General features: G+C 39.7%; 1 protein-coding gene across 2 annotated transcripts in view; it reads left to right on the top strand.

The window, feature by feature from the left end:
* Nucleotides 1-22,688, top strand: part of MORC4 (MORC family CW-type zinc finger 4) — a 58,846-nt gene that overhangs the window by 3,649 nt on the left and 32,509 nt on the right. For both annotated transcript variants that reach the window (XM_058712473.1, XM_058712472.1), the window contains exons 3-8: nt 3,287-3,419; nt 15,081-15,298; nt 16,409-16,556; nt 19,054-19,186; nt 19,497-19,625; nt 21,461-21,580. In XM_058712473.1, coding sequence (XP_058568456.1) covers nt 3,287-3,419; nt 15,081-15,298; nt 16,409-16,556; nt 19,054-19,186; nt 19,497-19,625; nt 21,461-21,580 — 881 coding nt within the window. The remainder of the gene's footprint in view (nt 1-3,286; nt 3,420-15,080; nt 15,299-16,408; nt 16,557-19,053; nt 19,187-19,496; nt 19,626-21,460; nt 21,581-22,688) is intronic.

Below are 22,688 nucleotides of genomic sequence, written 5' to 3'. Positions count from 1 at the left end.
TTGATTAGAAATGTTTGCTTGTCTTGTGAACACTTGCAGAACAAGTTACTTGCAATCCAGGGTTTTACTGTGTATGGAACAGAGGAAGAATAGGCTTGTGTTGGTAGGTAATGACCTTAATTTTAGACAAGAATGCTTTTAGATACATGCAGGATGTCTGTAGGGCAGCAGCTTGGCCCTGGCGACTTTGCAAGAATCCACATAGGTTGTCCTCCTGGAACAGGAGAGGATGGGAGGCTTGTGAAGTGCAGCCCTAAAGTCCTCTCCCACTTTCCATCTTATCTGTCCCAGAGAGATTATCATGGGACAGTTTCCCATTGCCTCCCAGGCTCTGATGAGATACGAGGCTTCATTTAGATAGAATGCTTTCTTTTAGAAGACCAGGGGTTGGGTGGACCAGGTTAAGGGATAAGATAGATTTCCCTGGGATCTGGTTTCTCATGCCCTTGCCTCAGTGGGGGCAAGGAGAGGTAGAGATAGGGTTTCCCTCCCACTCAGGGTAGCATGGGGCCAGGTGAGGAGAGACAAGACTCCTTGGGATCTGGTAGCACGCAAGCTTGTCTGGGCCATGTTGGGGGTTAAGACATCCCAGGGTCTGGTACTGCCTCTCTTGCCTGAGTGGTGGGCAGGGGGAGGGGAGCAGGGGTTCTCTCACTGTCCTACCTGTGCGTTGGCCGGGTGGGCTGGGATAGCCTGTGCAACGTGTTGATAAATTTTTGGAAGGTGAGATAGCAAGAGGTTGGATTGAAACCAGCCACCAGATTGGTGCCATATTCTTATAAGGTCATTTGCTGAGGCTCACTATTATAATGTCATTTGTTGAGACCAAGGGAAAGGCCACTTCAAACTGAAAATAAGGGTAAGCTGTGCTAACTGCTGCCTGCTGTTGTCTTGTTCCCTGCTGCTGGAGCTGACCCTGGCCTCCTGTGTGCCCCTTCCTCCCCGGACTCCAGCAGCCTCTAGCCAAGGAGATAAGATATCTAGCTGCTCCTGGCAGCTACCTTGTAACCTCTGAAGTGCCTGTGTTAAAACTCTTTGGTATGTCCCTGTAAAAAAAAAAAAAGCATCTAATAAAGTTTGGGCAAAATGTGCAGGAAACAGCAAAGAAGTCAAAGTGATTTTGTGAGAAGCCCGTGTTGATTCATTGAATGTGCTGTTATATAAACTTGGAATTGATACGTGTGACCAGTTTGAACTGTGAATGTTCATAAAGTGTTAGGAAAACTTCCTCCTGTGTTCAAAGTTTGCAAAATAGAAATGATGCTCAGTTGGTTGACAAGGTAAAGGTATCCATCTCAGTGATCCTGGCTTCCTGCCAGCAAGAGTGACTGATAAGTCCCAGAACAATTCAGGGCCTGCTTGCCAAGTAGTTTCTTGAAACAATGTGAGCAGCTTCACAATGCTGAATCCTTTTGTCATTTAAAGAAAAAAACTGTTGCCTCTTACACAAAGTAAAAGACTGTATTTATGATAAAGCCTCTATTGCACATCAAACTTCCAATTCTGCCAAAAGTTGGCCCACTTGATTTACCACATGACACAAGGCTTTGGCCCTACCTAGTCCTTAAAGATTGACTATCAGACCTCATAACTCCCTTCTGGGGCTATTGGTGATGACTTAACAGCTGTTAAGACTTTTGCTGGTTACAGTTAATGACTTCTATCAATGGCACAGGCAGTGCCATTATGACCCTTGAAATTAATCTGTGTCTTGTTTTATTTGATGGCCATGACACACATCTAAGTGTAGCTTAAACTGTTAATTATATTATAAAAATTGATATTTTGAATATGAGTAATATTTCTCTTGCTTAGATGTTCCCAGTGGAGAAATGCCATGATTTGAACGGTGGTAGTGGGACAGGTATACAGCCAGGACCCCACCTGGCTCTCTCAGCCTAGCCATGTGGTATCAGTAAGGATGCCAGGGAGAGGGAAGGGGGCTGGAAGGGTTAGTCTCTGTCTTGATTAAAGAGCTAGTAGGGACAGGAGTGCTTAGGGAGCCCATCCAACAGATTGTACACACTGCCCTCCCTCTCGGGCCAGTGAGCCCTAATGAGACTAGTTCTACAGTACATGTGTCAGTGACCACCAGTTATGTGAACTGGTGCCTGTGGCAGAAAGAAGTGGTTTCTATGGGCACCTGGCTGGCTCAGTCATTTAAGTATCTGACTCTTGATTTTGGCTCAGGTCATCATCTCAGGGTCTGTGAGTTCAAGCCCTGTATCAGGCTCTGCGCTGGCAGCGTGGATCCTGCTTGGAATTCTCGCTCTCTCTCTCTCTCTCTCTCCCTCCCTCCCTCCCTCCCTCTCTCCCTCTCTCCCTCTCTCCCTCCCTCTCTCTCTCCCTCCCTCTCTCCCTCTCTTCCTCTCCCCGTGCGCTTGCGTGCTCTCTCTCTAAGTAAATAAACATTACAAAATTTGAAAATAGAAAGAAGTGGCCTCTAGACATTGATACCCCCTGCGGTTTTAGACATGGTACATATGTTAGAATATAGCTATATCTGCTGTCTCCTGAGTCTTAAATGATTAGCCCATTATGAAGACCTAACTGGGGAGGAATCGCAAAACTTTCCATATAATTTTTTTTCTGCTTAACTTCTGTGTTCTCTATTTGATGAGGGTTGGTCAGCTTCACCTTTAAGACTATTACAGAGTGCTAAAGCAGAATCACTCTTCTCTAAGCATGCTTGTTACCCTCACTGGAATCTAGTCCAGCAATTAAATGTTTCAATTTGAACTTCTCTTTCAGTGCTCCTTAGGTGGTAAACAGGGATGGTGTTAATATCTGTGTTGTTTAACAGAGGACGTGATGTCAAAAAGTAGAAAATAAAACATTCACAAATGCACTGTACTGTGTAGAGCGTGCATCTGTTTGTATATATTGCACACTCAGCTGTTCTCCATAGCCAACCTTTACTATACATGTTCATGAGCAGTAAAGTGGCTAAAAGATAAGAAAGAAGTAGTAAGATGAAATGGAGCAAAATGCTTTGTGTATAGGAGTTGTTTTTCCCACAGACCCAGAAATGTGAAAGGAGAAAGGCAGATTGTAGCTCAATCATTATATGAAATCTAGAAATCAGCTTCATAACCCCATCTGCAGCCACGTCTCTCGTTTCCTGTAACTTAGTAAGCACACTACCATTAAAGCTCCCTGCCCACCTTTGGGGACATCCACATGAGGGGAATAAAGGATAGTTTCTTTGTCTTGGGGCACTGAAGTAGAGATTTTGATGAAGTACTAGAAAAAGGGATCTAATATCACAGATTTCTACCTTTTGCAGATAATGCTGTAGATCCAGATGTATGTGCCAGGACGGTCTTTATAGATGTCGAGGAGGTCAAGAACAAATCTTGTTTGACCTTTACTGATGATGGATGTGGGATGACACCTCATAAACTACACCGAATGCTCAGGTAAACATGTCTTCATTCTTTTTCTCTTGTCTTGAGTTTATGAACTCTATTTGAGGCTTAATAATTTTTTAAAGTATTTTAGTTTCCCTTTATTCATTCAACAAATATTTATTGAGCATATGTTATGTGCCAGGGCACTGGTGATGAAGTAGACACTATTCTTGCTGTCACAGAACTTACAGTTTATGGAGAATAGTAGAGATTAACAAGGTCAAGGAGCAGGGGGTAAAGGAGGAGAGTTCAGGCAGAGAACAGCAAATAATAAAGACCTAAAAGGCCTTCACTGGTCTGAGACCTCCTCCAACTTATTTTAACCTGAACTCACTCTTAGATCAGAAATATTAGAGTTGGGATGATTTGCAGATTCGAACCATGAACGTGCCTGGGTATAATCAAGCCCCATGAAAGATAACTAGAAGGCGTTGGTACACATAACCTTCAGGAGGTTTTGTAGTAGAATTGCAAAATTAGGGAATTTCCTTTTCTGACTGCTAAAGCTGGTGATAGAGATTTCTGTTGCCACTCTCCATTCATTTAATTACCTTAAAAGGTTTGTAGCTGAGAATGAGTTTGTACTTCACATTTCACTTAGTGAAAGATGAGTGTTTCCTCAACTCCTTCCTTCTCTCTTCATTTTTAGCAGATGAGGTTAATTACTCTCCATGTGGCTTCCTGAACTAGTGTGTGAAACATAAGTAACAATGGAAGAGGGGTTCTGTGGAGGAGGGCTTTAAAGGGTTCTGAACTATAAAAATGGAAAACGTTCATTTGGTTGTAGTTCTCTTTAAAGGTATTCTAATTGTATAACTCTATTTATAGGAAATCCCTTTGATCCATCGAAAAAAAATGAAATTTGGGCACTAACCAGTTAATATGTTATGTTTTACCATTCAGCAGTCTGTGTACCTTGTGTCTCAGACCCTTATAATTAGAAGAATATTCAAGGAAAGCTAGAAGTGAGATAAAGATGTGGCCAGTATGTTGGTGAAGGTGTGGAGTTGGCCCACTCTTTTAATTTTTAGCATTACTTTTATCTCCTAAAGTTAATATTTTATATTAAGAAAAATACAGTGTTAGATGGGATGGAACCAAAACATTTCTAATTATGTATGTATTTGCTTTTTTTCTAAAATCACATATTTTCTTTTTTTAAGCTTATTTATTTATTTTGAGAGAGACAGAAACAGTGTGAGCGGGGGAGGGGCAGAGAGAGAGGAAGAGAAAGAGAATCCCAAGCAGGCTCCGCACTGCCAGCTGTGCCGCCTGATGCAGGGCTCAAACCCATGAACCATGAGATCATGACCTGAGCCAAAACCAATAGTCAAATGTTTAACTGACTAAGCCACCCAGGTGCCCCATAAAATCACATTTTTTTCTTTTTTTAAATTATTTAAAATTTTTCATTTTTAAAATTAAAAAAAAATTTATGTTTATTTTTGAAAGAGAAAGAGAGACAGAACGTGAGTGGGAGAGGGGTAGAGAGAGAGGGAGACAAAGAATCTGAAACAGGCTCCAGGCTCTGTCAGCACAGAGCTCCACCCAGGGCTCAAACTCACAAACTGAGAGGTTGTGACCTGAGCCAAAGTTGGACACTTAACCGACTGAGCTACCCAAGTGCCCCCACATATTTTTTTTAATAACTCCTTCCCATCACACTTTATCCTAGTGACATGGGTGTCGAAGAGTGGACCCAGAAAATCTTAACCACCTTCCATTTTGTCTATGGAACCACATCTATGAAAGTTGGTGCTTATAGTTACAAGGCAAGAGAAGGGAAGAGGATGGTTTCAAAGTAATTGCAACAATTTTTGTTCCAGATTCATTCAATCAATTTTTACTGAGCACCTATGTGAAAGTCACTGGAGATAAAGTGGTGAACCAGACTCTAGACATGATCCTTGCTCTCAAGGGGCTGACAGTCTAGTGAGAACGCTAGAAAAGAATTGACTAGTGATACAACTAAATAGGTTATCTCACCTAGTGGTAAGTGCTGTGAAGGAAGAATACAGTTTCTATGAGAATATATAATGGAGGGATCTAACCTAGTCTAGGGAATTAAAAAAGGCTATCCTGAAGACATGGCATTTGAGTTGAAATATGAAGGATATCATCCATTCATGATACTGTTCCCTCCCCAAGGAACAAAACAGCAAAACAGGCAGAAACTTAACGATAGCATTTTTGGCATTATCACACCAAATATGTTTCCCACTAATCTGAAATGGGCAATTGTTCTTCATACTTAAAAAGTTAATTTTAGGGGATTTTAATGAGTCCTGGATTAATGCATAGTATATGTACCAGATTTTATTTGTGATTATATCTTAAAACAAACTTGAATGAGCTAGGAGGTCCCATTTATTTACAAGTTCTTGTAGTCTGATCCTAACTCCTAGCCATGGATTCCACTTACCACAATTTGATTATAAATAATTGAACTTTAGAGGTAGCTTTGGAAATTATTCAAGAATGTTCATTTTTCTGGATTTGGTTAGGGACATATTACTTTTGCATAATCATAGAGGTAATTTTACAAAAATGATTAAGCCCACTGAAATTCTATTTGACCTGTATAACATTTTTATTTTTTTATTTTTTTTTCCACAGGTGAATTCTACTAAACCTTTATTTTATTTTATTTTTTTTTCAACATATGAAATTTATTGTCAAATTGGTTTCCATACAGCACCAAGGTGCCCTCCTCAATACCCATCACCCACCCTCCCCTCCCTCCCACCCCCCCATCAACCCTCAGTTTGTTCTCAGTTTTTAAGAGTCTCTTATGCTTTGGCTCTCTCCCACTCTAACCTCTTTTTTTTTTTCCCTTCCCCTCCCCCATGGGTTTCTGTTAAGTTTCTCAGGATCCACATAACAGTGAAAACATATGGTATCTGTCTTTCTCTGTATGGCTTATTTCACTTCGCATCACACTCTCCAGTTCCATCCACGTTGCTACAAAGGGCCATATTTCGTTCTTTCTCATTGCCATGTAGTACTCCATTGTGTATATAAACCACAATTTCTTGATCCATTCATCAGTTGATGGGACATTTAGGCTCTTTCCACAATTTGGCTATTGTTGAGAGTGCTGCTATAAACATTGGGGTACAAGTGCCCCTATGCATCAGTACTCCTGTATCCCTTGGGTAAATTCCTAGCAGTGCTATTGCTGGGTCATAGGGTAGGTCTATTTTTACTTTTCTAAGGAACCTCCACACTGTTTTCCAGAGTGGCTGCACCAGTTTGCATTACCACCAACATTGCAAGAGGGTTCCCGTTTCTCCACATCTCTCCAGCATCTATAGTCTCCTGATTTGTTCATTTTGGCCACTCTGACTGGTGTGAGGTGATATCTGAGTGTGGTTTTGATTTGTATTTCCCTGATGAGGAGTGACGTTGAGCATCTTTTCATGTGCCTATTGGCCATCCGGATGTCTTCTTTAGAGAAGTGTCTATTCATGTTTTCTGCCCATTTCTTCACTGGGTTATTTGTTTTTCGGGTGTGGAGTTTGGTGAGCTCTTCATAGATTTTGGATATTAGCCCTTTGTCCGATATGTCATTTGCAAATATCTTTTCCCATTCCATTGGTTGCCTTTTAGTTTTGTTGGTTGTTTCCTTTGCTGTGCAGAAGCTTTTTATCTTCATAAGGTCCCAGTAATTCACTTTTGCTTTTAATTCCCTTGCCTTTGGGGATGTGTCGAGTAAGAGATTGCTACGGCTGAGGTCAGAGAGGTCTTTTCCTGCTTTCTCCTCTAACGTTTTGATGGTTTCCTGTCTCACATTCAAGTCCTTTATCCATTTTGAGTTTACTTTTGTGAATGGTGTGAGAAAGTGGTCTAGTTTCAACCTTCTGCATGTTGCTGTCCAGGTCTCCCAGCACCATTTGTTAAAGAGACTGTCTTTTTTCCATTGGATGTTCTTTCCTGCTTTGTCAAAGATTAGTTGGCCATACGTTTGTGGGTCTAGTGCTGGGGTTTCTATTCTATTCCATTGGTCTCTGTGTCTGTTTTTGTGCCAATACCATGCTGTCTTGATGATGACAGCTTTGTAGTAGAGGCTAAAGTCTGGGATTGTGATGCCTCCTGCTTTGGTCTTCTTCTTCAAAATTACTTTGGCTATTCGGGGCCTTTTGTGGTTCCATATGAATTTTAGAATTGCTTGTTCTAGCTTGGAGAAGAATGCTGGTGCAATTTTGATTGGGATTGCATTGAATGTGTAGATAGCTTTGGGTAGTATTGACATTTTGACAATATTTATTCTTCCAATCCATGAGCAGGGAATGTCTTTCCATTTCTTTATATCTTCTTCAATTACCTTCATAAGCTTTCTATAGTTTTCAGCATACAGATCTTTTACATCTTTGGTTAGATTTATTCCTAGGTATTTTATGCTTCTTGGTGCAATTGTGAATGGGATCAGTTTCTTTATTTGTCTCTCTGTTGCTTCATTGTTAGCGTATAAGAATGCAACTGATTTCTGTACATTAATTTTGTATCCTGCAACTTTGCTGAATTCATGTATCAGTTCTAGCAGACTTTTGGTGGAGTCTATCGGATTTTCCACGTATAATATCATGTCATCTGCAAAAAGCGAAAGCTTGACTACATCTTTGCCAATTTGGATGCCTTTGATTTCCTTTTGTTGTCTGATTGCTGATGCTAGAACTTCCAACACTATGTTGAACAACAGAGGTGAGAGTGGGCATCCCTGTCGTGTTCCTGATCTCAGGGAAAAAGCTCTCAGTTTTTCCCCATTGAGGATGATGTTAGCTGTGGGGTTTTCATAAATGGCTTTTATGATGGTTAAGTATGTTCCTTCTATCCTGACTTTCTCAAGGGTTTTTATTAAGAAAGGGTTTTGTCAAAGGCCTTTTCTGCATCAATTGACAGGATCATATGGTTCTTCTCTTTTCTTTTATTAATGTGATGTATCGCGTTGATTGATTTGCGAATGTTGAACCAGCCCTGCATCCCAGGAATGAATCCCACTTGATCATGGTGAATAATTCTTTTTATATGCTGTTGAATTCGATTTGCTAGTATCTTATTGAGAATTTTTGCATCCATATTCATCAGGGATATTGGCCTGTAGTTCTCTTTTTGTACTGGGTCTCTGTCTGGTTTAGGAATCAAAGTAATACTGGCTTCCTAGAATGAGTCTGGAAGTTTTCCTTCCCTTTCTATTTTTGGAATAGCTTGAGAAGGATAGGTATTATCTCTGCTTTAAACGTCTGGTAGAACTCCCCTGGGAAGCCATCTGGTCCTGGACTCTTATTTGTTGGGAAATTTTTGATAACCGATTCAATTTCTTCGCTGGTTATGGGTCTGTTCAAGCTTTCTATTTCCTCCTGATTCAGTTTTGGAAGAGTGTGAGGGTGTTTAGGAATTTGTCCATTTCTTCCAGGTTGTCCAATTTGTTGGCATATAATTTTTCATAGTATTCCCTGATAATTGTTTGTATCTCTGAGGGATTGGTTGTAATCATTCCATTTTCATTCATGATTTTATCTATTTGGGTCATCTCCCTTTTCTTTTTGAGAAGCCTGGCTAGAGGTTTGTCAATTTTGTGTATTTTTTCAAAAAACCAACTCTTGGTTTCGTTGATCTGCTCTCCAGTTTTTTTAGATTCTATATTGTTTATTTCTGCTCTGATCTTTATTATTTCTCTTCTTCTGCTGGGTTTAGGCTGCCTTTGCTGTTCTGCTTCTATTTCCTTTAGGTGTGCTGTTAGATTTTGTATTTGGGATTTTTCTTGTTTCTTGAGATAGGCCTAGATTGCAATGTACTTTCCTCTCAGGACTGCCTTCGCTGCGTCCCAAAGCGTTTGGATTGTTGTATTTTCATTTTCGTTTGTTTCCATATATTTTTAAATTTCTTCTCTAATTGCCTGGTTGACCCACTCATTCGTTAGTAGGGTGTTCTTTAACCTCCACGCTTTTGGAGGTTTTCCAGACTTTTTCCTGTGGTTGATTTCAAGCTTCATAGCATTGTGGTCTGAAAGTATGCATGGTATAATTTCAATTCTTGTAAACTTATGAAGGGCTGTTTTGTGACCCAGTATATGATCTATCTTGGAGAATGTTCCATGTGCACTCGAGAAGAAAGTATATTCTTTTGCTTTGGGATGCAGAGTTCTAAATATATCTGTCAAGTCCATCTGGTCCAATGTGTCATTCAGGGCCCTTGTTTCTTTATTGACCGTGTGTCTAGATGATCTATCCATTTCTGTAAGTGGAGTGTTAAAGTCCCCTGCAATTACCACATTCTTATCAATAAGGTTGCTTATGTTTGTGAGTAATTGTTTTATATATTTGGGGGCTCCGGTATTCGGCGCATAGACATTTATAATTGTTAGCTCTTCCTGATGGATAGACCCTGTAATTATTATATAATGCCCCTCTTCATCACTTGTTACAGCCTTTAATTTAAAGTCTAGTTTGTCTGATATAAGTATGGCTACTCCAGCTTTCTTTTGGCTTCCAGTAGCATGATAAATAGTTCTCCATCCCCTCACTCTCAATCTAAAGGTGTCCTCAGATCTAAAATGAGTGTCTTGTAGACAGCAAATAGATGGGTCTTGTTTTTTTTATCCATTCTGATACCCTATGTCTTTTGGTTGGCGCATTTAATCCATTTACATTCAGTGTTATTATAGAAAGATACGGGTTTAGAGTCATTGTGATGTCTGTATGTTTTATGCTTGTAGTGATGTCTCTGGTACTTTGTCTCACAGGATCCCCCTTAGGATCTCTTGTAGGGCTGGTTTAGTGGTGACAAATTCCTTCAGTTTTTGTTTGTTTGGGAAGACCTTTATCTCTCCTTCTATTCTAAATTTTTTTTTTTTCAACGTTTTTTTTTTTTTTATTTATTTTTGGGACAGAGAGAGACAGAGCATGAACGGGGGAGGGGCACAGAGAGAGGGAGACACAGAATCAGAAACAGGCTCCAGGCTCCGAGCCATCAGCCCAGAGCCCGACGCGGGGCTCGAACTCACGGACCGCGAGATCGTGACCTGGCTGAAGTCGGACGCTTAACCGACTGCGCCACCCAGGCGCCCCTCTCCTTCTATTCTAAATGACAGACTTGCTGGAAAAAGGATTATCGGCTGCATATTTTTTCTGTTTAGCACACTGAAGATATCGTGCCAATCCTTTCTGGCCTGCCAAGTTTCAAAAGAGAGATCAGTCATGAGTCTTATAGGTCTCCCTTTATAAGTTAAGGCACGTTTATCCCTTGCTGCTTTCAGAATTTTCTCTTTATCCTTGTATTTTGCCATTTTGACTATGGTATGTCATGCAGAAGATCGATTCAAGTTACGTCTGAAGGGAGTTCTCTGTGCCTCTTGGATTTCAATGCCTTTTTCCTTCCCCAGTTCAGGGAAGTTCTCAGCTATTATTTCTTCAAGTACACCTTCAGCACCTTTCCCTCTCTCTTCCTCCTCTGGGATACCAATTATGCGTATATTATTTCTTTTTAGTGTATCACTTAGTTCTCTAATTTTCCCCTCATGCTCCTGGATTTTTTTATCTCTCTTTTTCTCAGCTTCCTCTTTTTCCATAACTTTATCTTCTAGTTCACCTATTCTCTCCTCTGCCTCTTCAATCCGAGCCGTCGTTGTTTCCATTTTGTTTTGCATTTCGTTTAAAGCGTTTTTCAGCTCCTCCTGACTGTTCCTTAGTCCGTTGATCTCTGTAGCAAGAGATTCTGTGCTGTCCTGTATACTGTTTTCAAGCCCAGCGATTAATTTTATGACTATTATTGTAAATTCACTTTCTGTTACATTATTTAAATCCTTTTTGATCAGTTCATTTGCTGTTGTTATTTCTTGGAGATTCTTCTGAGGGGAATTCTTCCGTTTGGTCATTTTGGATAGTCCCTGGAGTGGTGCAGACCTGCAGGGCCCTTCCCCTGTGCTGTGGTGTATAACTGGAGCTGGTGGGCAGAGTCGCAGTCAGACCTGACGTCTGCCCCTGGCCCACCGCTGGGGCCACAGTCAGACTGGTGTGTGCCTTCTCTTCCCCTCTCCGAGGGGCGGGATTCACTGTGGGGTGGTGTGGCCCGTCTGGGCTACTTGCACACTGCCAGGCTTGTGTAGCTGGGGATCCGGCGTATTAGCTGGGGTGGGTAGGCAAGGTGCACGGGGGCAGGAGGGGCAGGCTTAGCTCGCTTCTCCTTAGGTGATCCACTTCAGGAGGGGCCCTGTGGCAGCGGGAGGGAGTCAGACCCACTGCCAGAGGGTTGACTCCGCAGAAGCACAGCGTTGGGTGTTTGTGTGGAGCAAGCAAGATCCCTGGCAGGAACTGGTTCCCTTTGGGATTTTGGCTGGGGGATGGGCGAGGGAGATGGTGCTGGCGAGTGCCTTTGTTCCCCGCCAAACTGAGCTCTGTCGTCCGGGGGCTCAGCAACTCTCCCTGCCTTTGTCCTCCAGCCTTCCCACTTTCTGAGCAGAGCTGTTAACTTATGACCTCCTAGATGCTAAGTCCCGCTTGCTGTGGGAACACACTCTGTCCGGCCCCTCCGCTTTTGCGAGCCAGACTCGGGGTCTCTGCTTGGCCGGCGGGCTGCCCCTCTGCCCTGGCTCCCTCCCGCCAGTCCGTGGAGCGCGCACCTCCTCTCCACCCTTCCTACCCTCTTCCGTGGGCCTCTCGTCTGTGCTTGGCTCCGTAGACTATGTTCTGCTAGTTTCTGGTGGTTTTCTGGGTTAATTAGGCAGGTGTAGGTGGAATGTAAGTGATCAGCAGGATGCGTGGTGAGCCCAGCATCCTCCTAAGCTGCCATCTTCGGTCTCTGTATGACATTTTTAATAATCCTATTCACGTTTTTCAATTCTTCATGTCACCCTTCCTGTTTCCAGTCTAATGAAATAGTTCTGTAACTGCAGCAACAGTTCCTCCCATAAATACAGAATCCCAGTGAAAATCAAATTAAGAAGGAACAGCTTATCATTAAATTCCTTTAAAGTCCACAGTGAATTCTCTTTAGCTTCTGGGGTTAGTGTGAACCAGCTAGTCTGTATGTTCAGCTACCTTTTTCAGCAAGGTAGAAAACCTCTTTCAAAGGTCAACGATTAAAAACAGCCACAGATCCATGGATTAAAGGTATTTGCTACCTCTGCTCAGAAGTGCATTTCCTAGCAGGTCTGTTCTAAAACAACAGCCAAAGAATAATAATGAGCTTATTAGCAGCCTTCCATTCTTTTCTCTTACCTATTTTACATCACCAGTATGTCTAGGAAACAGCAGTGCCTGCCTTTGTATGCCCACAGATTTGCTGAGGTTTGTTTCATTGGTCAGAGTCTCAATTGGAATTTCTCTCTTCAGATTGTAGAGTCTTGACATTTAAGGAACTCGGGAGCAAGCTGCTGTCTTCCTGGATTCCACTCAAAAAGCTGGTATCCAAGCCCCCTTGGTGTGTAAACTGCTGTCTCTCACACGAAAGGGTAGAACAGGACTTACTTAAGGAAGCCTCCTAAGCCAAGAGATACCTGGAAAATCAGTGTGCTACACCAAACGATGTAAAATTCAGCCCTACAGTTCTGTTCTTCGTTGTGAGGGCTTTTCTACTCGGTAGTTATTTGATTGATTGGTATCTGGCAGTCATTCTGCAATTTTCAGTTAAGTAGAATACCTAACATGGGAATATAAATAGAATAATGAAACACATAGGATGGGTTAAGTGGAACAAAACAGCAACAGCAACAACAAAATCCTGAGTTTCTCATTTTTCTTATCCTTTTCCATGTCTGGTTCTAGCCTTGGGCTATTACTTATCTTCTCACCTTATGTAGTCATTTGGTCTCTCCAAACTAAGTAACATGAGGAGGATTTATACTTTACAAAGGGAAAAAGAGATGATAGATGGCAAAAGACACAGGAATGGCTGGGAAATTAAGGGGATTAATATAGTCTCTGTTTTCACCACTTTCTTTTAACCACCAATTTGAAGCTTTTGTGGCATTAGATATTTAAGTCCAGATAGAGGTTAAGTCCATTAGAGGTTTAAGTCCAGATAACCATATAGATTCACTCCATGTGGTAGGTAAGATTACTGTTTATGCAGAGCCCTGAGTTTTACGTACAACATTCGATCTGAAGTTGAGGTAGAGGATAGCACGGGACAGTTCTCAGAAAGACTTCTAGAGTTAAAGTTAAGGTTTGAACCCTACTTTATAACTTAAAATACATTGCACAGACAATGTGTAATTTAATCCTCCTGATGATGCCATCTTTTCTAGGCCATTCTTAGCCAAGAGGATTAGGAATGCCTGAATTTTACCAGCTTCTATACGTTTTATTTCCTGGCATACTAAGGCCCATGACTACAGAAACTCAATGATCTTTTGGTGTCTTCAAAGGAACTGCTGCCCTAGAAGTTACCTTTTTCTGTGGTTAGATTTATTTGTAGGATATACAAACCTCTTATGAAGCTAGGAGGACGTGTTGGTATTATTGTTTAACACTTTGAAAGAGAAAATTAAAAGGTAGTCCCCTTTCTTAAGGAGTAAGCACAAACCACAGCCTTCAGGAAGTAGAAACTAGGCACCTCAACCCTGCTCAAAAGAGTAAGAGCCAAGGCCAGCCTGCTCACCCATGGCAGATAGAGTGTCCACTGATGTTGGAGAAACATCTAATCTGTAATATATGAAATCCTTCCTTACAATGCAAACCATGAAGGCAAGAGTCATGTCTTTCTTTTTAATTAACAGTTGTGTCTCCAGTGCTCAGTACAATGCCCAGCACATAGTAGTAGGTACTCAGTAAATATTTGCAGAATGAATGGTAGCGTACAACATTGTATCTGGAGAGGAGCAATCCTTAAAATTAGTTTTATTTGTGGCGAGAGAAGGCATATGAAGAAGCCAATAGTCATTTTCTGGGTTTCATGGCTTTAATAATTTTTTGTTTCTGTTACTTTGTCATGTATTTTGAGTGGAGAATATAAGAAAGGGAAAGAATCTGGCTTCAGAGATTGTTGAGGTGACTCAGTGAAAGGCCCTTAATAAAACAAGAGAGACTTTATACCGCAGCTGTTTGCAGATATTCAGCGGCAGAACTACCTATTTTTATCCCTTGGCCACATTCCAATGACCTGTCCCAGCAGATGGAGCAGAGGGTAAGAATTGGAAGAGTTATCCTTTGGGTGGAGAGTTGAAATTGTTAAGATATGTAACCTCTGACTTACAGATCTCTAGCGGGTGATATAACCAGGTTAGGGGATGCCTAGTCTAGTACTTCTGACCAGTGCCACCATCTGTTACTTTTGTTACCCTCTCTAGGGGGTACTCTGAGATAACCCCCTTTCGATCTTACCCTAACTTTACTATTAGCAATCAGAACCACTTTATCTAGGCAAGAAAGGCAGCTGCCCATGGCCTTCTCCAGTTCTCTCTGTTACCTTTACATTTGTAAAGTGTGACTCCGCTGTGGTGGAGGTGTCTGTGTACACACAAACCACACAGGAGAATCAGTGCTATTACCTCACAGTAATTTCCTAGGTTTTCCACTTAATAGTTTTGCCCACAAGTACCAAAAGGAAGAAAGCAGGAGTGAACTTTTCTAAGTATTTTGAATTTGCAAGCTATTCTGTTACCTATCTTAGGATGTTTTTTTACTTTTCTGAATTCTTTTTTTTTCTGATTTCTGTCTTCTTGTGTAATTACAGCTTTGGCTTTACAGATAAAGTAATAAAGAAGAGCCAGTGTCCCATCGGGGTCTTTGGTAATGGTTTCAAGTCAGGCTCCATGCGACTAGGAAAGGACGCTCTTGTCTTCACCAAGAATGGGGGTACTCTCACTGTTGGACTCCTATCACAGACCTATCTGGAATGTGTCCAGGCACAGGCAGTTATTGTACCAATTGTTCCATTCAATCAAAACAATATCCTTTCTGGAAATGGAGAATGTCAGTTAAAAACGAGTCTGATCTGACTGTTAATGATAGAAACCTCTTTTCTTCAGCTCAAATCCAGCTATCAAAAGTTTTCATATTTCTTTTTTTAATGGTTATTTATTTATTTATTTGTTTATTTATTTAGAGAGCGTGCGTGTGCACTCATACACACATGCGCGCGGGAGGGGCAGAGAGAGAATCCCAAGCAGGCTCTGCACTGTCACCCTGGCCAGAGGAACCATGAGATCATGACCCAAGCTGAAATCAATAGGAGAGTAGGAAGCTTGGAGGCTCAACTGACTGAGCCACCCAGGCACCCACAAGAGTTTTCATATTTAAAGAGATATTCAAGTATCTTAAATTTAACTGGAATTTCACCCTATTAAGTACTTTTAAAATAATTGTACTGTTGATAGAATGTTAGAAATGTTTTTATTGTATTAAAATTTCCATTGTTTTGAGATTTGATTTAAATAATCTCTCACCCCCACCCCCACCCCACCACTCTCTTGGTAAAGTTCCGAGGGCCTTCTCTGTTTCCCCTAAGGGTAGCTATATTTGCATCATACTCCTAGAAACTATTAGCTTATCTGATTGCAGAATGGCTCATTTCCCTACATCTAGATAAGCTGTTTTTTTTTTATTAGACAACAGGTTGTTTTGATCTAAGCAGTATAGCAGTAAAGTTTGAATTTCTTATTCCCAGAGAGTCTAAAAATTCAGCCTTTCATGTTTTTTAAATAGTCTTTGTTTACATTGTATCTTTAAAGGTGCAGTCTGCAGGGGTAACTGATTGGGTGTTTGTCTCTACAACTTTCTCCATGTTCCCCCTTTCCTTCCTTCTGTAGCAGTAATGCCTGTGCTTTTCATGCTTTCCCTCTGTATGTCCATGTTTTGTCTAAACATGCAACCCCAAAGGCAGATCTCCTGAATTGATAACCTCTAATGACATTTCTATTATAAAGAGGCTTTAATACGCTAATGTTATTTCAATCTGCATTGAAAATGTTTGACAGAGCTAATAGAGTATGTGGTATTTCCCAATTTAAAAAAAAGATATTTTTAAGATATTAATTTTTCTTTGACTATATTTGGTTTTACAAAAAATGATTATCACCGAGGATTCCTTGCCTAGCCTAGAAGCCATCTTGAACTATTCCATTTTCAACAGTGAAAATGACCTGCTGTCCCAGTTTGATGCCATCCCAGGCAAAAAAGGCACTCGTGTTCTCATTTGGAACATCCGCAGGTATAGTATTTCTAGGATGATAGATTCAAATAAGCACAGGTAGTATGATGAAGCGTTTTAAGAAGTCTTCTTTAGAGAAGCAGAGTAGATAAATTTTGACATACATTTGCATGTCATTGCATATTTTGCGTTTACTTCCTTGGACATTTGTAATAGTGGTTTTTACTGGTAAAATGTGGAGCTTGGTAAAGTGGAGAGCTGCATATCCTGAGGCTATTGCCACAAATAATCAAGACAGTTCAGCATTATTCCAAGATCTGGAGGATCCATTATAATTATTTTATATTCATGGGCATTGTTTTGAGATAGGATAATGATAGTTACTTTACATATTTGACAATTGAAATTAAGTATGAGAAAGAAAAGTTAGAAAAGCACAACATTATCTTTAAAAATGATGACCTCTTATTTGTGCTTTCAGAGTAGCTGGATTAGAAGTATGAAAATCTTTGAAGCAGGTAAATTGGACCTATAATGTCAATTTAGCTTTAGGTCATGTGTTCAGAGCTAATAAAACCATCTAGAAATGCTCTAGGATACGTCACCATCTGTTTAATCTGGTCATGTCAAGTGTAATACATTTAAGTGTCCACAAAAATCTAGAAGCCTTTTACATAAAATGGATATGATACTGGGTATCTAATAGAACAGGCTATCAGATGTATTCATTCTTATTTTTCTCCTTAGGTCAAGTCTTTTGCCTCATTTCTTAGCTGGGTAAAACTGTATAAAAACTATCATGGTTTATATAGACTGCTTTCAATTAAAAAGAAAAAAGATTGGTAATTTAGATCTTCCTGCATCCTACTGGAAAAACCTTTAGTAATGACATTTATATTATTAAGGATCATTTTCCTGAGGTGTTTTAATGATTTAAACATATTAAGGAGACTTGTTTCTTTGTACATTGTTTCTCAGTTATATGGTATTAGGTGTTATGTGAATAAAAGATTCTATGGTCAAGTAACTGTGGGGAAAACTGGCTTACACAAAGTTTACCATGTTGCTTTATTGATCGACTTCTCAGAGGCTTTAATATGCTAATGTTATTTCAGTCTGCATTGAAAATGTTTAAGAGAGCAATATAGTATGTGGTATTTCCCAATTAAAAAAAAAGTTTCTCCAGACCTCTTCCTTTTTTTAAAAAAAATTTTTCTAATGTTTATTTTTGAGAGAGAGACAGGGGGTGAGTGGGGGAGAAGTAGAGAAAGAGGGAGAGACAGAATCTGAAGCAGGCTCCAGGCTCTGAGCCATTCAGCACAGAGCCCGACGTGGGGCCTGAACTCACAAAGTATGAGATCATGACCTGAGCCAAAGTGGGACACTTAACCAACTGAGCCACCCAGGCGCCCCCAGACTTCTTTTCCATGAATGGTGAGAGGCAGGGAGGACAGGGAACTTCCTCAGAGTATGTGTTATAGTGGGGTGAGGTAGCAAGGATCAAGAATATCCTTGGAAAATCCAGAATATACTATTACAGTGAGGTGGGCTTTAGTACATACCATAATGGCTCTGGTACAGCCCTGAAGAAGGAGCTACAGTTTTAGCACATCGGCTCTGAGCTTGTGGAGCCTGAAGTATGAGGGGGAGGTATCGCTAGAGCCTGAGGTGGCTCTGAGAACCAGGAGTTGTTCCTCAATTTTATTCAGTCATATAACCCTTACTACTTTATTTCTTATTTAAGAGTATTTGGGGGAACTACTGTTCCACTGAACAAACTTTGGGAACTATTGTTCTGATAAAGATGTTTTCTCTATAACCCATCATATGTTTTGAGTTTTTTCCAGGAACAAAAATGGGTCTTGCCTTTTTACCCTGGCAGTTATTAGTGGTACAGTCCAGGGTCTTGGAATGGATCAAAGTTAAGTAGCCCAAAAAGGATTATGAGAAGAAGAAAGATCTTTATGAAAGGAATATGAATACTGTTATATTTAAGTGATAATTCCATAAATGATATTCTAGAGGACTAGCAGATACATGCTGTTGCTATAGCAACCTTTTTCCTCCTCTAAGAAATAGGATTAGATCTGGGAAATCTTGGTATTTCATTATTCCTTATACTATTGCTGAAATTAGAAGAAGCGGGTTTTGATTCATTCATCTATTAACACGGTTGGGGAAGATGCCGTTGAATGACCTACCCAGCAATACCCAGAAAGTTGTGATCTATTTTAAGATCCCACCGTGAGGGTAGCTGACATCCAGTTGATTTATCAGATCACAGACATTCCCACCTTCCCTTTTTTTTTTTCTTTTCTTCTGTACTTGGCATCACCACTTCTATGAAATATAGTGAATTTGTTTAAACTGGGAATACGTCTCAAAATTGTGTGATCTTCAAACCAAGTCATTTGTAGTTCCCTTGCACTGGTAGCCAGGGAAAGAAATAGGTATCTGAGTTTTGGCTCATATTGTTTTTTTTCTCTTGGGTTCCTAGTGCATTTTTGTCCTTTGGAGCCAGTATTTGTTAGATTGGTACTTGTTCTCTTTTACCCAGAAATAAAGATGGAAAGTCTGAGTTGGATTTTGATACAGATCAGTATGACATCCTGGTATCAGACTTTGGCACAGACGAAAAAGAGACTGGTGGTGTTACCTGTGAGCTGCCAGAAACAGAGTATTCTTTACGGGTGAGTGAGGGTGGTTTTTCTTCAACAATGAGAGGTAAGATTTCTTGTAACCATGAAAACATTATGGGACAAGCCCTCACTTTAGTTAAGATGACTGTCTCTTAGCCCTGTGCTAGGATTCCTTTATCCCTGTCTCCACTGAATTTAGCTAATAGAGTCAATAGCACTTTAGTGTGGTGGTTGACATAAACAAGATATAGAAACTAAGCCAACTCTTTACCCAGAATAGACCTCAGTCACTAGCAGTGTTTTATGAGGGTGTCAGTAGAATTGGCAATGTCATAATAATTTTCCCTTCACTGTTCCATAGGCATTTTGTGGTATTCTGTATATGAAGCCAAGAATGAAAATTTTTCTGCGTCAAAAGAAGGTGACTACCCAGATGATTGCCAAGAGCCTGGCCAATGTAGGATATGATTTGTATAAACCTACTTTCACAGTATCCTTACAGCTGCATGAAGTTGACCTCTTCATTTCAGGATTAGATTCCCAAGTTGGCGTAGAAGAACAAAAGCCTTTCCTTTTCTAATTAAAAAAATGTGTGTTATAATACTAATCCTTTTATGGTATATTCTTTAAGAAGGTGATCTTTTTTATTTTTAGAAGGTATTTCTTAAATGCCAATCTATGTACCAGTTTTATCAGAGACCACCTGGGAATTATTAAAATCATATAGCATCCTGAGATTTTGGAGATTCTGGAAATCTCTTTTTTCATAAGAAATACTTATTTAATTTTTTTCATATTTATTTTTGAGAGAGAGAGGGAGAGGCAGAGTGGGAGTGGGAGAGGGGCAGAGAGAAAAAGGGAGACACAGAATTGGAAGCAGGCTCCAGGCTCTGAGATGACAGAACACAGTCTTGCATGGGGCTCCAACTCATGAACTGTGAGATCATGACCTGAGCCAAAACCAAGCCGGACACTTAACCAACTGAGCCACCCAGGCGCCCCTAGAGATCATTTTTTGAATTGGTAACAAAAGTAAATTTTAAGTTAACTCATTTTGACATGAATATTTCTCAGTATTTGTTTTTAGGAAAATTTCAGTTTCTCTGTCTCCCCTTTGTCTTTCTCACTCTCTTATCTTGGTTTTTTAAATCAAATAGAATTGCTAAAAACACATCATTGTTCATTTTTTATGTGTCATATTTAGTCCACTTTATTTCATCTATCCAAGCTTTTTCACTTCTTCCCATGAAATATGTTACAACAGGACTATTCGTTGCCCTTTACCTTTAAAAGTGATTTTGTTCTTCATGCTTTTGCTTTCATTGTATTTTGTGTGATTAGCAGGACTTACTTTATTGCTTATACAGTTGACTCTTAAACAGTGTGGGGGTTAGGGACACTTACCCCCTTCACAGTTGAAAGTCTGAGTATAACTTTTGACTCCCCCAAAACCTAATCACCAGTGGCCTTCTGTTGATGGGAGGCCTTACTGATAACATACACAGTTTACATATTTTGTATGATACTATATATTGCATTCTTACAGTAGTACCTAACTTTTTCTTTTTTGTGTCTTGGTACTTCTCATTTTTGTCTGAGTTTTTAAAAATCATCACAAACCTCCAGAAATATTTCCAATATATTTATTGAAAAAAATCCATGCGTAAGTGGACCAGTGCAGTTTCAAACCTGTGTTGTTCAAGCATCAAATATGATTGTGTGGATTTGTGTTGTACTAGCTACAACTCTTATCTTACCTAGCAGCCAACTGAGCAACTAGCAAGGGTTAAGACATGTTTTGTGATTATTTATGAATTTTTAAACCACTGATGGTATTTTGGTGTATTTTCTTACACTCTTTTCTATGCATATATTTATATATACATGTTTTTAGATAATGCTTATTATTATATTCTAACATTTCCTAATGTTACCAAATATTTTTCAAGGACATAATTTTAAGAGGTGCATAATAGGCCATGTGACTATACCAACATTTATTTAGTTATTTCCTTAGTGTCAAACATTTAAATTATTTATGTTTTTCTGTCATAACTAGTTGATAAATCTCATAACCTTTATGGGCTTTCCTGACTGTCTCTCTAGGGTAAATTTTTGGAAAGAGAATGACTTGGTCAAAGATTAAGAGTATTTTTAAAGCTGTTGGTACAGATTTTTTTTAAATGTCCTCTGGAAATGTTATACCAATTTATATCCAATGGTATTTGATTTTTTGTTTGTTTGTTTGTTTTTTGCTGTAACACAGTGCAAAAAGTTGTCTGCCAAATCCCCTGGTGTTTGTCTCCTTAATGATTTTCCTCTCAGAATAAGCAGGTGAAAATAACTTTTGGGTTCTCTTGCAAGAGTGATAACCAGTTTGGAGTAATGATGTATCATAACAACCGCCTCATAAAGTCTTTTGAGAAGGTGGGATGCCAGGTGAAGGTAAGTGGTTAATGTTTCTTTGTCATAGAAGTCTAAAACAAGGAGAACAAGGATTAAAATTTGCAAAGGGCATAGACTCACTATAGGCTTTTACTCCCATCTTACAATGGCTGTTAAATCTGATCCCGGAACTCTGTTACCAGTGAGCTGGTGTGCCGTCTTGTGTTAAAAAGCCCCTTCTACTTCTCATTCTTCACAGATGTTAATCAATCCAGGAACTTTACTGAATGCATTTTCTAGGTAGCTGTTGAGAAGAGAGAGAATTAGAACACCAGTGACTTTGGCATGTGTATCAGCTTATTAATGCTTTAAGGTAGCTCTGTCTTTTTTCTTGGGGAGACAACAAGGCCTAGTAGAAGGTGCATAAAATTTAGTGTTTGAGGACCAGGATTTGAGTTCTGGCTTTTCCACTTAAAAGCTGTATAGCTGTAAAAACTTCACTAAATTGTTTAATTTCTCTGAGGCTCATTTTCCTTCCCTGTAAAATAGAAACAACAATAAATAATTTTACCTGCTCTGCCTGCTCCATAGCTTAAAGGCTTGAGAGACATAAAATGGGATAAAGCATGTGAAAATACTTTATGAACTGAACTATACAAATATTACCATTGTCTTTAATGTTTTAATGGCAATTTAAAGTAGTAATATCCATAAGTATCCCATTTGTTCCTATTGTACAGATAGGATTATTAAACCACAAAGAATGAGAAGCCACTTTGTATTCTGCAGTAGGACAAAGTTCTGTAAAATCCAGGGTAGCTACTTAACAGCTAAGCTGCTTTTTATTATTATATCATCTTTATATGTACAACTCATATTTATATGCACAACTCATATTTATATGCCAGTCTAATTACACCTTGACTTTTTAAATCCAAAAATCTCTTGTATCAGCTTGTAGTTAATAACCATTGCAAGTCTGACTCCCTTTAGTAATTGTTTGGTAGCCTACCTAATGTATAAATTATTTATATGACTAGAGTGTGGTATTTACATAGCCTCCTTAAAATCATTTTTTCAGATGAAGTTTCGTTTCCATTCTCTAGAGCCGTAGTATATAGCCTTGATTTTTTGTAGCATTGTCATTCTTTGTTCAAAGGAAATCCTA

Source organism: Neofelis nebulosa, chromosome X (genome assembly GCF_028018385.1).
Source record: "Neofelis nebulosa isolate mNeoNeb1 chromosome X, mNeoNeb1.pri, whole genome shotgun sequence".
Taxonomy (NCBI): domain Eukaryota; kingdom Metazoa; phylum Chordata; class Mammalia; order Carnivora; family Felidae; genus Neofelis; species Neofelis nebulosa.
Note: the sequence above shows the minus strand (reverse complement) of the source record. Positions and strands in the feature narration are given on the sequence as shown.